The following is a 14583-nucleotide window of genomic DNA, read 5'->3' as shown; positions in this document are numbered from 1 at the left end:
AGCATATTTGAGAGGAGTACTGATGAACATAAACAAAATACATAGACATAAACAAGGGCAAAAATGAAAAGAATTGGAAGAGGAAATTAATAGAATAATTTGAAGTGTATTTAAATTGTCATAGAGGGAAGGAGGTACAAAGGGGATAATATTAAGGGTTTAGATATACACAGATACTTAGATAAAAAGATAATACCCCTAGTTAGAGAAGGGTACAGTTAAAAGATAAACTCACAAATAACTTCTGGGGACACCCTGTAGGTGATCAAACAACTAAGATTAGGAATAATGTAAACTGTTTAAAGTTTGTGGAACGGCATGAAGCTGAGTTCAACGTAGAGACTGTACTGACCTTTTTTTTCTCTCTCTTTTTTTTTCTTTCCTTTTTTTTTCCTTCTTTTTTCTTTAATTTCGTTGGTTTTAATATATTTTAGATTGTGTTTGATAAAAAGCTATACCGTGTATGGGCTCTGGGAAGTCGGGGGGGGGGGGGAAGGGAGGTGGGATCATAGGGGGGAGGGGGGAAATATAGTATGTGCCAGATTTTAAAGTAACATGATTGCACTTGTATACTGTTGCATTTTTAATGCTAGTGTAAAAATAAGAAGCTGAATATATTGATAGATAGTAGAAATACGCCAAAGGGAGGAGTAGAGGGAAAGAAGAAAGAGGGGTAGAGAGGGTGGGAGAGAGGTTCGGAAGGAGGGTGAGGTGGAAGGGAGGGAGTGTATTGGGAGAAAGGAATGATAGAGGGAGAGGGGAAGTAGGAGAGGGGAATGTTGGAGGGGAGAAAGGAAAGTTGGAGGGGGGTGAAAGAAAGGGTGTATGGAGGGTTGAAGTGGTCTATTGCAGTGGTCCCCAACCTTTTTATCGCCACGGACCAGTCAGCCTTTGATAATTTTACCGTGGCCCGCTGAGCGCGCGCAGGGGTGGGGGGGCGTTGTTCCCTCTCTTCCCTGGAGCCTTTGCGCACGGCCCAGGAGCTTTTGCGCACGGCCCAGGAGCCTTTGCGCTGCAGCGAACATCAGAAGCCCAAAGCAGCATATATAAGTCTAATAAATAAATATTGTGCCATTTTTTCCTGCAACAACAGTGAGATTGGTTCATCTGAGAGCAAATGACCAAAATTACCCAGTGGACTTTTAGGTAAGGGACACCATTGACGGGGGGGGGGGGGGGGGGATGATTGATTTAAAAAAATTGTTTCACTTAACAAATGTGGCAAGAAAAATTGTAAAATGGGGCAAAACTCAATAAATTTCTCACTTAACAACATACATTTTGGGCTCAATTGTGGTCGTGCATTGAGGACTACCTGCACTTACCTTCAGTGTTACTTCATTCTACTGTAGCATTAAATTTCATATAGAACAAGCTTGTTCTTTCAGAATTGTGGAATTGTTATATAACTGTCTACCTTTAGAAAAGTTTCTCTTGAGTTAAACTCAGCTCCTATAATTTTATTGATGTGTCGTAATTTTCTTAGCAGTAGTATGAAAATTGTCATTGTTGCTTTTGGACAATTTTTAATATTTTACTATTAAATATACAGTACTGAGATTCCCAGGTGGGTTCCCCTCCAATTATTAGCCAGGTTCAACCCTGCTCATCTTTTTGAGAGCAGGCAAAAACAGCCAGGTTACATCCCTACAAATTGAAAGCTCTCTCTATCTCTCTCCCCTCCCTTCCTCTCTCTCTGTCACTCTGTGTGTATGTGTGTGTGTGTGTCTATCTCTCACTCACTCACTTAATCACACACTCTGTGTGTGTCTGTCTCTCCCTCCCTCTCTATCACTCTATCCCTCTCCCCTCCCTTCCTCTCTCTGTCACTCTGTGTGTATATGTATGTTTGTGTGTCTATCTGTTTCTCACTCACTCACTCACTCACTCACTCACTCACTCACTCTGTGTGTGCATCTCTCTCTGTGTCTCTGTCTGTCTGTTTTTCTGTCTGTCTCTCCCTCCTTCCCAACCTGCAGATGGGCTCCGGACCAGTGGAGCCTCTTCCTTCTTTTTAACCAGGTGATCTTTATTAAGGCATAAAAATGAACCTTAATTAGAGGCTCAACAAAAGAAGCTGGAAAGAGATAATGAGATAATGGAGCCAAGAAGCTGAAACCTGGAACTGGAGAAAAACCTTTTCTATCCCCTTACCAGCCCATTCGGGAAGACGATCCCTCCCCCCGTGGATGGGTTCTAGACCAGCGGAGCTTCCCTGGACATCACAGCAGCAGCAGCCCCAAGTGTGCCGATCTCGGCGTTTTTCACATCGGGGCGTGCTGCAAGAGGGAGTGAGTGAAGACCTTTTCTAGCCGGCGCAAAGGATTTCCCCCAACTTGCTTTGCTGAGCAGGGGATTCAGTAGAAAGGAAAGCAACTTCAGAGCTACGGCTGGCGTTGGGCCGGCAAAGGCTTCCCACTGACCTCCCCCCCACCTCCGAGTTCCTGACAGATCGAATTATTTCAGCAACAGCTTCCCCCACCATGGCGCCCAGCCTCCCCCTCGTACGTCACCTCCGCTCCGTTCTCCAGCAAGCCTCATGGGGTTTTTTGCCTTTAGGAATAAGAATGTTTAAAAGGCTTTTTTTTTTTTAATTTGAAAAAAAGATGATGCAGGTTCTGAAAGAGTGAATCTCCGTCGCACTGCTATGCTTTTTCTTCCTCCAAATAATGGTCACTGCTTATTGTAGCGAGTCAGCCTCCTAACTTCAGTCCAGGCTCTGCAACTACCTTCTCTCCCCACCCCCCCAAAACCCACAGAAACAGGAGGGAATCGGTCATTATCATTAGCACTCTCTCCCACGCCTGGCCTCCCCTTCGGAGGTAAGGGGCGGGGAAGAGCAGATCTCCCGGGGACACAAATATTCCCCAAGTGCCACCACCCGCTTCTCGTAGCTCCCCCCACAAAAAACAGGAGAGGAGTGAAATAATGCTACGCTTTGGAAACGCGGATCTCCAATGCCAGGGCCATGCCAGGAGCTTCGGGGGTTCCCTCCAGGCCACCTGCACAGCCAGCAGCCGCATCCACAGGCTCCGTGGAGAAAGGCAGGCCATGGGAAAGGGGAGCAAGTGCGCTCCCTGGCTCCCCGCTCCAATCTCGCCCGCCCAGTTCCCAGACCCTCTCTTTGGAAAGAGTTCTCCAGCAGCCTCTGGCGAGGTGTTTTCCCCGCCCCACTCGGGCGCAAAGCAAATAAAGCAAATAAAATATAAAATGCTGGTTTACCTTTCTCTGCTGCTTCTCTCCCTGGCTGGAGCCAAGAGGAGATCCTGTCCTAGTCTTCCTGCTGCCCTCGTGGCATGGGCAAAACAGATGGTACTTTGTCCCTTCTGTCTCCCCGTTGCTCAGAAAAGCAACTCCGGGAAGGTCCTTTGGTGGCGGCCCCCGGCCGCTGCAGCGATCATGGCCCCCGGCCGCTGCGCGGCCCGGTGCCAGGTACTCCACGGACCGGGGGTTGGGGACCACTGGTCTATTGGGCTTGTATTCTGGGGAGTATTTTTGACAAGGATGGCTGTGGTTATTGTTCAATGTTATATGGCCCCGGTTATGCACAGTATATAAGTGACTGTATGAATTGAAAATGAAAATGAAAATAAAACATTTGAGAAGTAATATTTCTTAGATTGTCTTAGATGTCTAATGTTTATTTTCTTAGCACGTATTTAACTAATTTGGGTTTGAGGGAAAAGTCCTATAAATCTTATTAATGAATCATTGTTTAAAGACGGCTATATAGTTATAATATTGTGTGGGCCTGGAGAGGAGAGGAGAGATAAACAGTAAATAACCTTTAGTTAACTACAATAATAACAATGAAATGTTAATGAAAAATATTTAATGATACACACAGGGGTGTTACGGGGGGGGGGGGGGATGCTTAGATATCTTACCTAACCGAATTAATTTTAGAATATGTTATAAAGGTGCAACGTTATTGGAGATCTATTGAAATTGCAAACGAATGCCAGTAGGTGGTTGTGTCTTCTAATATAAATGATTCTAGATAAAAACATGTTTAAACAATGGTAACTAAATGAGAATTATGGTACAGGGATAGTAAAATACATAACTTTTTTCTTCTTGACTTAAAATGTACAACCTGATTTGAATGAAGCATATGTAAGGATTGTGGAAGAAACACACAGAATATATTTGTAACCATTCGATACGCTTTCAACAAGATGTAACGAAAGATGGTTTTTTTCTTTCTTTTTTTTTTTTTGTTTAACTAAAACAATAAAAAAATTTCTCAAAAAAAAATTAACTGAATTTTAATCCGCGTCACTCCTCTCATGAACTTTCCGTTTTTGGAATACCACTGTACCTTGGTTTACGGAGGACCTCCGGGAGATGAAGCACCAAAAGAGATGCCTAGAGCGACGCAGGAGGGCCAGTAACTCCGAATCCGACTGAACACTACTAAGAGCCTACATTAGGACTTATCTAGTGGCGATACGAGTGGCAAAATGTGCTCATTTTTCCGTTCTTATTGCGTCCGCAGAATCTCGCCCGGCTGCCCTGTTTAGGATAACCCGCTCCCTTCTGAACGGGAGGGACGCCGGGGAACCCTTACAGGGAAGAGCTGAGGAATTTGTTCAGTTTCTGTCGGACAAAGTCACTCAGATTCGGACAGACCTAGACTCCATTTGGACAGGGCCAGTAGAGATGCCGAGGGAGGGTCTTGATCAAGTTTTGTCGAGTGAGTTCCAGCTTGCCACTCCTGAGGAAGTGGATAAAGCCATGGGAGTGATGAGTGCCGCCACCTGTTTGCTGGACCCGTGCCCCTCCTGGTTGGTTTCAACCAGCAGGGAGGTGACACGAGGCTGGATCCAGAGGATTGTGAACACCTCTCTTCAGGAGGGATCTTTCCCGCAGCCTTTGAAAGAGGCAGTGGTGAGACCCCTCCTCAAGAAGCCTTCTCTGGACCCAGCTGTCCTTAAAAACTATTGTCCAGTCTCCAACCTCCCTTTTGTAGGGAAGGTTGTTGAGAAGGTGGTGGCCTTTCAACTCCGACGGACCTTGGATGAAACCGATTATCTAGCTCCCTTTCAGTCTGGTTTCAGGCCTGGTTACTGCACCGAAACCACATTGGTCGCACTGACCGATGATCTCTGGCGAGCCAGGGCTAGAGGACATTCCTCTATCCTGGTGCTCCTTGACCTCTCAGCGGCTTTCGATACCATCAACCATGGTAACCTTCTGCGACGGCTAGAAGAGGTGGGAGTGGGAGGCACCGTCTTGCGATGGTTCTCCTCTTACCTCTCTGGCAGGTTGCAGTCGGTGTTGGTTGGAGGACAGCGGTCGACCCCTAGGCCCCTTAAATAAGGGGTGCCGCAGGGCTCGGTCCTGTCCCCCCTCCTATTTAATATCTACATGAAGCCGCTGGGTGAGATCATTCGCCGGCACAGGATTAAATACCATCAGTATGCGGACGATACCCAGTTGTATCTCTACTCCCCGTGCCAACTCAGTGAAGCGGTTGAAGTGATGTGCCAGTCCCTGGAAGCTGTTAGGGTCTGGATGGAAATGAACAAGCTTGAACTCAACCCTGACAAGACCGAGTGGCTATGGATGCTGCCCCCCAAGGATAGTCCAGATACTCCATCTCTAAGCCTGGGGAGTGAAATTTTACACCCCTCAGAGAGGGCCCGCAACTTGGGTGTGCTCCTGGACCCACAGCTGACATTAGAACATCATTTGTCAGCTGTGACCAGGGGAGCTTTTGCCCAGGTTCGCCTGGTGCACCAGTTGTGGCCCTATCTGGACTGGGGGGGCACTTCAAATGGTCACTCATGCCCTCGTCACCTCATGACTCGACTACTGCAACGTGCTCTACATGGGACTGCCCTTGAAAAGCGTTCGGAGACTACAATTGGTCCAGAATGCAGCCGCGCAAGCAATATTGTGTGTACCTAGATACACCCATGTTACACCCATCCTCCGCGAGCTGCACTGGCTCCTGATCGGTCTCCGAACGTGCTTCAAGGTGCTGGTCATTACCTTTAAAGCCCTGCATGCCTTAGGGCCTGGATACCTATGGGACTGTCTTCTGCCACATACCTCCCAGCAACCAATAAGATCTCACAGAGTGGGCCTTCTCCAGGTGCTGTCAACTAGACAATGTTGTTTGGCGGCTCCTCGGGGGAGAACCTTCTCTGTAGCTGCTCCGGCCCTATGGAACGATCTACCCCCAGAGATCTGGACCCTCTCCACTCTCGCGGCCTTCAAAAAGTCTATTAAGACCTGGCTTTTCCAGCAGGCCTGGGGCTGTTGACCTCTTGAATGAGGTCCAGCCCCACTACGGTTGAGTGTGTTGTGTTTTTAACCTGCTTTGTTTTTCTTACTTTTAAACTTTTTAGTACTTTTTAAATTGTCTTTTATGTAAGCCGCCCGGAGTCCTTTGGGATTGGGCGGCATATAAGTTTATTAAACTTCAACTTCAACTACTACACTGTAGAAGCCTTTTTCCATAAAAATAGAAAATGGGTCTATTTCCCTAGTCATTCCTCATATAATCTTCTAATAGTACTGACTCCATGATTTTAATATTTCTAGAGGAAATCATAATCCAAGTTTAATTTGTATATAATATCTCGAATTACCAAATAAATAACAGATTAGTCGTAATTTACTTAAAAAGCAGATTTGACAATAGGCTTTGATATAAACTAGCAGGCCAACAACTACTAAACTTCAATTACAGCATCTTTTAGTATGGCCAATGCCTGCTGGGGATGCTGTTGTATTTCAATAGTGTGCAGAAAGTCACCCCTTCTTATCTTTGCTACAGCTCTTGGAGAATTGCATATACAACCACATTTTATTGCCATCGTTTACCTGTAAGGTATGGTCAGACACTCCTTCCAGCACTCTATTACTGTCTTGATTATTTCCAGGTTATGTCTAAATACTGCTCTTTTCTGATGAAACACATTTTTCATTAGGAACTCCAACAACCTGTTTGCCAAGATTTCATCCTTTATGTTGCCCTGTTATGAAAGAATTAGAAAAAGCATATTGCAAATATTCCTCTTTTCTCATAAAATGACAAAATATATGGTACCTGAAACACATTATATTCAGGCTTGCCAAATTCTTCCTGTTTAGGACTAATAAATATTCAGAAAAGACAGAAAAGTCTTTTTTTCCCAACAATACAAAATTCTCTTAGCCACTGTCCTATCAAGAATATATGTACTAAAGAGGGGGGATGGGGGGAGGGAGGGGAGAGGAGAGGGAGGGCACGCCCATGTTTATATGGCTTCCTTACGATAACCAAATACATTTCTTACGTTAGGAGTTGCCACATTAGTCCATGAAAGCAGAGTGACCACTATCTCCACCACCATGTAATGTATTCCACCTCCTCCATTATCTCCAGAAACGACCAGCTGCAGTAAAGGACCCAGCCACCACTTTGCATAAGGCTGGAAAACCTGGAGAAGAAAAAGCCAAGATTGCAATTGTAAAATTTGTTGCACGTTAACTTTGTTATTTACCTCTAATCAAATTAAATTATTATTTAAAAGGTTACCCATACAAATACTCAACAATGCAAACACATGTCATGCCTTACACAATATCTAAGCAGATAGATTACATAACACATTAGTATTTCAACCTCTGATTTATATTCATAATTAATATAAGAACTACCTCAATCAAATCCCTCTATTAGCACATATCAGTCAACTGCCACCCACAACAGTACAAAATATAAAATACAAAATTCTGGGTGATTACAGAATACCTCCTGAATCATCATGTTTTACTGCTTTTTAAACTACCATACTTAAACTATTCTCAGCTAGCACAAACTTGTATGAGTTCAAATAACTGGGTAGAGGTAGAGGGATAAATCAATTATCACAGGGGAGATAACATTGCAGTCTACCAGGACACCCATTAAGACCATAAGAATGTCCTTGTACTCTTTATTTCATGAACAGCTAACCACACTGTAAATTCTAATGCTGCTCATAAAGCTACAAACCAAATTGTATGGGCAGTGGTTTTCTGTCTAGAAGATATACTATTTTGCCAAGTAATTATCATCCCTTACTCCAGGCTAGTTCAAGAGACTTGATAAAACGTTTGAATAAGAAGCAGCTTTTACTGTGTTGGGAGGATTTATTTTGACCCACAGCACAGAGACTGAATGATATTAAAGTTATTTTGCACCCATGTCCATTTACAGTCAAAATGTATACATGGTAATAACAATATTATATGATGATAGTTTACTCATATGAACCATTCATGAATCCACCTCACATAGGAGACACTAGCTGCATTAATTACTTAAGAAATCAGTTAGGAATCTATACTTGCTTAGAAAATTAATATATTTTAACATGCTGCAAAAAACCCCAAACCTCACTAGATCAAAGACAGAGTTTATTTGATTTTGCTATGCCTACATTTACTTTGAACAAGCAGTTTTTGTCACTTCTGGCAACACTTGAAAATCTTGTTCATAAAAATTTAATAAAACCATCAGAATGATTATTATTATATACTGACTGTCTTGTTTAAAGACTGTTCAGTTATGACAGTGGGGAAAAAAACCAGCTTTGTGACCAATCCTCAGATCTCACGGATGTCACACCCATCACAGCATCCCAGTCACAGGATCGCCATTTGGGAGCTCCACAATTGACCCATATTTACAACCGTTAAAGCAGTCCATAGTCACGTGATTGCATCTGCAAGCTTCACAACCAGCTTCTACCAAGTAGTATTGGAGAATGTAAAAGTAAAATTGTAGGTTGAGGTCATGTGATATGCTGAATGACCAGAGTTACCCCCTTGACGCTGGAAGTGGAAATGACATTGTAAGCCTGGCATGGTCATGTGATACCATGGTGCATAACAATGGACTTGCTGGTCACAATTGTAGTTATTAAGCAAGGACTACCTGTAAAGTTTGGAGATTATTCTAATCTCAATATTAGCTTCTCTAATAACCCAAAGAAATGCAGGTATACCAGCTATATACTACAATACTTTTCTCTATCATAAAAAAGAACTTACTTCCTCTGTGTTCACAATGAGTTTTGCTACAAAGAGACGGATATTTAGAGGAACAGTAGAATTTCCCAGTTTGCTGTGCAAAAATTTCATCCATGGAGGAAGTTCAGGTGCATTTGTACCCTGAATACCCAAAAAATTACAGGTTTATAAATTGAAAACATACTTATTACAAATTAGTTTAACTGAGAGTGGTATTTGTCAATTCCACAAAGCTACAATGTATTACTTACTTTTTCTACTACTGGTGTGATATTATTTCTATGCATATGTTTGAGTAGGGTTGTCATAGAAGCCATGCACTCGTGTTGATTGAGCTCATCCATTTCTAACTCCATCACATCATCTGGAACCTCAGTATCTGTAATCTCCTTTTAGAATAATAATTAATTTCATTTTTGTCCTATCTCTCCTTTTTGTTCAGATTTTTGCTATAACAACACTACCCATAAAGAATGCATATATTATATCCTGTTATTTCAAGATTTTTCAAAGTTGAACATATTCTTAAGCTCTATTTTTTTTAAAGAATATGTTCACAAGAAACTTGATTTAAATGAAGAATGAGCTGAATTAATATTCCATGTGCTGATCTCTCACTTCAAACAGGTCTCCCCTAAAAATCCCAAACCCCAAAATGAACACAAATAAACAATGAGAACAATGCAACGAAACTTTGGGAAAGATGGATTTATTGCAATAATGTAACTAAAAGGCTCTCCACATTTCCCTGGATTCTATCTGGAGCTCTCCAATAAACAATGGTTTAATAAAACAAAAGTTGCTTGGCTATTTATTACACACCTAATTTATTACTTCATTTTAGATTTGGGAGAAAATCCCAAGTAGAGTGTTCATTTCAGTTCCTATGGTTTGCACATTCCATGGGCTCTATCATTTGATATGAAAAATAAATGAAACCTAGCCTTATGAAGTTTGATCAATATATTGGGGGGAAAACCCTAAAGGCTTTTATATAGGGAGCATTGTAACTGGAGTGTTGAAAGCATTTTTGTCCAATGTCCAGTAAAACAATAAAGAATAATAAATGACGAACTGTCAAATTTGCCAGAAGTGGAAAATTTTGATCCAGCCTTATCCCTGTCTTTCTCCTCACAATGTACTCAAGGCAGTTATTATTATAATCAAGCTTAATTTGACAACGTAATGTTAAGCATGGCTATTTATTCTGCGGCTGAGGTAATGTTGGAACATTCCTGTTTCTCACAGCCACAGAAATATTTGTAAATATTTGTAATGATAATGTGACTGACTACTGATGTATTTAAGTCTTCCTCAAAAGGAGATAGTATTTTATGGAGAAACTATGTTACTATTAAAAGGTAAAGGTTCCCCTTGCCCATATGTGCTAGTCGTTCCTGACTCTAGACACTCTAGGGGGCTGTGCTCATCTCCGTTTCAAAGCCAAAGCTGTCCGAAGTCGTCTCCATGGTCATATGGTCGGCATGACTAAACACCGAAGGGGCACAGAACGACCGTTGACTTACCTAAACGGTCCTTTTATGTGCACTGCGAGGGGAATCCAAGCAGGGGTTAATTTTGTCCATTAGCCTAGAGACTGAGTTACGTAATTGTTGACCACGCCTTCTCTGATTGGGATAGTTCAGTTTTGTACGAAGGCTCAGCCGATCCAAGAGAAGCAAAGGAATCAGCAGACTAGAAGGTAAGTAGGTAAGTAAACACAATGTGTGCGTGTGAGATTGAGACAGTGCCAGTGCCCGGACCAGCCGAAGCTGAGGGCGGGTTTGGATTCCCCTCGCAGCGCACATAGAAGGACCATTCAGGTAAGTCAACAGTCGTTCTCCTGTGCGCTGCTTGGGGAATCCAAGCATGGGAAATGCCAAAGCAATGAGTTTCAAGGGCGGGACACAGGCTGGTCAGGGGCCGTAGATGATGCTACAACCCTCTGTAAGATGCTTGCCCAAACGAAGCCTCCGCTGAGGCACACATGTCCACTTTGTAATGATGGATGAAGGGTGACGGTGATGACCAGGTCGCCGTACTACATATGTCCTCCACCGAGGTTTGCATTGCCCATGCTACCATGGTGGCCGCACTCCTGGTGGAATGGGGAGTGATGTGTCTGGGTGCCGGTTGAGATTGGGATTCGAGGTGCACCTCGATTCACCCACGTAACACCTATCCTCCGCGAGCTGCACTGGCTGCCTGTTGATCTCCGGGTGCGCTTCAAGGTGCTACTTGTCACCTACAAAGCCCTTCATGGTATTGGATCTGGGTACTTGAGAGACCGCCTACTGCCAATTACCTCCACTAGACCGATAAGATCGCATAGATTAGGCCTCCTCCGAATTCCATCAGCCAGCCAGTGTAGACTAGCAACTACCCGGAGGAGAGCCTTCTTGGTGGCTGCTCCGACCCTCTGGAACGAACTCCCCGTGGAGATCCGGACCCTCACCACCCTCCAGACCTTCCGCGCCGCACTTAAAATCTGGCTATCCCGGCTGGCCTGGGGTTAAAGACTCTAACCCCTACTCGAATTGTATGACTGTTGAGTTCTTAAATGATGTAGTGCTTTTATGTTGTAAATTGTTTGTCCTCCCCCCCCCCCTTTTTGAACTGTGAGCCACCCTGAGTCCCCCCAGGGAAAAGGGCGGCATACAAATAAAGTGAAACTAAACTAAACTAAACTAAACGTATGCGAGGGCAATGAACGCTTTCAACCAGTGCCCAATGGTGTTTGAGGACACCTTCTGTCCCATGGATGCCAGCTGGAAAGACACAAAAAGCGCCTCTCATCTCCTGAATGATGCCGTGCGCTTCACATAGCGACGGAGCACCCTGCGAACATTGAGATGATGCCACTTCCGTTCCTGAGGGTGTGACTGATTGGGACAAAAGTCTGGAAGGATGAGTTCCTGCGCCCTGTGGAACAAGGAGTTAATTTTTGGCAGGAATGCTGGGTCCAATCGCAAGATGACTCTGTCTTGATGGAATATACAGAGATCCTCTCATACTGAAAGTGCCGCCAGTTCTATCGTTGAAAACTGTTTATTTCATTTTCATTTTATACAATCACTTATATACTGTGCAATTAAGATTCCGCCATGGAAAACCAACATAACACTTCAATACTCCATACACCCTTTCTTCTCCCCCTCCAACTTTCATTTCTCCCCTCCAGCATTCGCCTCTTCTACTTCCCCTCCCCCTCAGACATTCCTTTCTCCCCTTCCCTCCATCTCACCCTCCTTACATTCCCCTCTCACTCCCTCTTTACTCCTCCCTCTTCTTTCCCTCTACTCCTCACTTCGGTGTATTTCTACTATTCATTAATCTATTCAATTTGTATTTTACACTAAAATTGAAAGAAAAGAAAAAAAAAGAAAAAAAAAGGAAAAGAGAAAAAAAAGAAAAAAGAGCAACAGTATACAAGTGCATTCTTATTGTTTTGGAAATTGAAACTATATTTCCACCCTCCCCCCCTCCCCCCCGTGAACCCCCCTCCCTAGCCCCCTTCCGACTTCCCAGATCCCATTCCCGACATAGCTCTTTATCAAGCACAGTCTGGAGTATATTAAAACCAAATAGATTAGAAATTAAAAGATAAAAAATAGAGGAAAAAAGAAAGGAATAAAAAAAAAGAAAAAAGAAAAAAAGGGAAAAATCAATAAACTCTCTACATTAAGCTCAGCTTCCCATCATTATTAAAACTTAAGCAGTGTACATCATTCCTAATCTCAGTTAATTTATTACTTGCAGGATTTCAAACTATGTTGAGACCAAGTGAGTTAATCAAATAAAATTCTACTCTAGCTAGGGGCCTTATCTCTTTATTTAAATATCTGTCCATTTCCAAACCTTTAATTTGTCCCTTTTACCTCCTTCTCTATAAAGCAATTTAAACACCTCAAATATTTCTCTCGGTTTCCATTCCAACTCCTCTCATCCTGCCTCTACCTGTGTCCATATATATATATTATTATCATCCGTACTCCTCTCATATTTGCTCCGCCTTCCTTCGAACTCCCTGGGTATATCCTTCCAAACATTATATTCAAATAACAGTTTCTATAAAAATCAACTTACTTTCTGGCTCAAAATAAGCTCTAATTGAACCTTCACTACCCTCCGGTCTGCACCACACTTCCCAACTCCATTCAACCTAAACCACAATCCAGAAACATCACGATCTCCGCCCTCCTTACTCTAGAGAATAAATCATAAACAATTTATATAAAAGTTCAAAGTTATCCATCAAGTCTTTTTTAAGTCCCATACAGTATATTTTCTGAGGAAATCAGCATCATTTCTTTCAGCCTTAATGTCTCTTCATCGGTATACCACTATACCATTTTATACAAGACAGAAGTCACAAAGTATTATTCAAATTAAAATTAAGCAAATGTTTTGGAAGCATAACTAAATCCTTGTTCTCTGCTCTTCTGCCCTTCCGGAGGGGGAAAACGATACCTCCCGCCTTGTAGTTGTGTGTTTTGTTGTTTCTCTTCTACTTCTCCTTGTCTTTGTCCAAGTCCGGGTAATTCAGGAAGTCCCGCCTTTAGGATCTTATAGTAAAAGTCTCGAGCTTCCCAAACAGAATTGAGGCGATGTTTTTGGTCGTCAAGTGTAACTGTAATACCAAATGGCACCTCCCATCTGTACTGTATCTGATTATTTCTGAGTTCTTTAGTTAGAAAAGCATAGTCTCTCCTGGCTCTTAACATTTGGGGTGGTATTTCTTTGAAAACGATCAAGTCCTGTCCATCAATTCGCAGCCTGTTATTGTAAAACTCTTGTAGTATCGCGTTTCTGGATTCTTTTGCAGCAAAATAGCCAAGGTGGCGCAGTGGTTAAATGCAGCACTGCAGGCTACTGCTAGATCAGCAGGTCAGCGGTTCAAATCTCACCGGCTCAGGGTTGACTCAGCCTTCCATCCTTCCGAGGTGGGTAAAATGAGGACCCAGATTGTTGGGGGCAATATGCTGACTCTCTGTAAACCGCTTAGAGAGGCCTGAAAGGCCTTTGAAGCGGTATATAAGTCTACTGCTATTGCTATAAAAAAAATATATATAATTATGTCTCTCGGAAGCTGTCTCTGTTTTGCTGCCCACGAATTATGGCGGTAAATTTTTTGGATCTGCCAATCAGAGTTGAGTCCCGGACTTCCCACCAAACGATTGAAAGCCTCAAAAAAGGTCTGTTTCAAATTCTCCTGTTCATTTTCACGCAATCCCCTAACTCTTATTGCAAACGCAGTCTTTTTATAATTTGTCATAACAAGTTGTCTTTCTGCATTTTCAACTTCCTGTTGCAACATTTCAATTTTAGATGTTAGATTAGAATTAGCTTCTTCCAAAAGCTCCAGTTTATCTTCCATTCCTGCAATATAATCTGTCATTACAGTTATGACCCCGATCATATCCTCCTTTGTTTGAGCAATCTTGGCATCAAGCTTATCACATAATTCCGAGATAAGTTGCTTCATTTCCTCTCTAAATTCTTTAAGAGTTTCAAAAAGAAATTCTTTCGTTAACAAATCTCCAGTAGAGGGCGTAGAAGGCAAAAGCTGCGGTT

The 14583-nt window shown here is 42.8% G+C and overlaps 1 protein-coding gene across 4 annotated transcripts in view; it reads right to left on the bottom strand.

Moving 5' to 3' along the window:
- PRKDC (protein kinase, DNA-activated, catalytic subunit) overlaps window positions 1-14583 on the bottom strand; it is a 133442-nt gene that overhangs the window by 53414 nt on the left and 65445 nt on the right. For all 4 annotated transcript variants that reach the window (XM_087707081.1, XM_087707079.1, XM_087707078.1 and 1 more), the window contains 4 exons: window positions 9261-9398; window positions 9031-9150; window positions 7290-7433; window positions 6835-6986 (listed from right to left, as the gene is read on the bottom strand). In XM_087707081.1, the coding sequence (XP_087563207.1) occupies window positions 6835-6986; window positions 7290-7433; window positions 9031-9150; window positions 9261-9398 (554 nt within the window). The remainder of the gene's footprint in view (window positions 1-6834; window positions 6987-7289; window positions 7434-9030; window positions 9151-9260; window positions 9399-14583) is intronic.

Source organism: Thamnophis sirtalis, unplaced genomic scaffold (assembly GCF_051295495.1).
Source record: "Thamnophis sirtalis isolate CommonGarterSnake01/CBP01778 unplaced genomic scaffold, rThaSir2_p1.2 scaffold_2, whole genome shotgun sequence".
NCBI classification, from domain to species: Eukaryota; Metazoa; Chordata; class Lepidosauria; order Squamata; family Natricidae; genus Thamnophis; species Thamnophis sirtalis.
The sequence above is the reverse complement of the archived record's forward strand: the minus strand, read 5'-3'. Positions and strand labels throughout refer to the sequence as shown.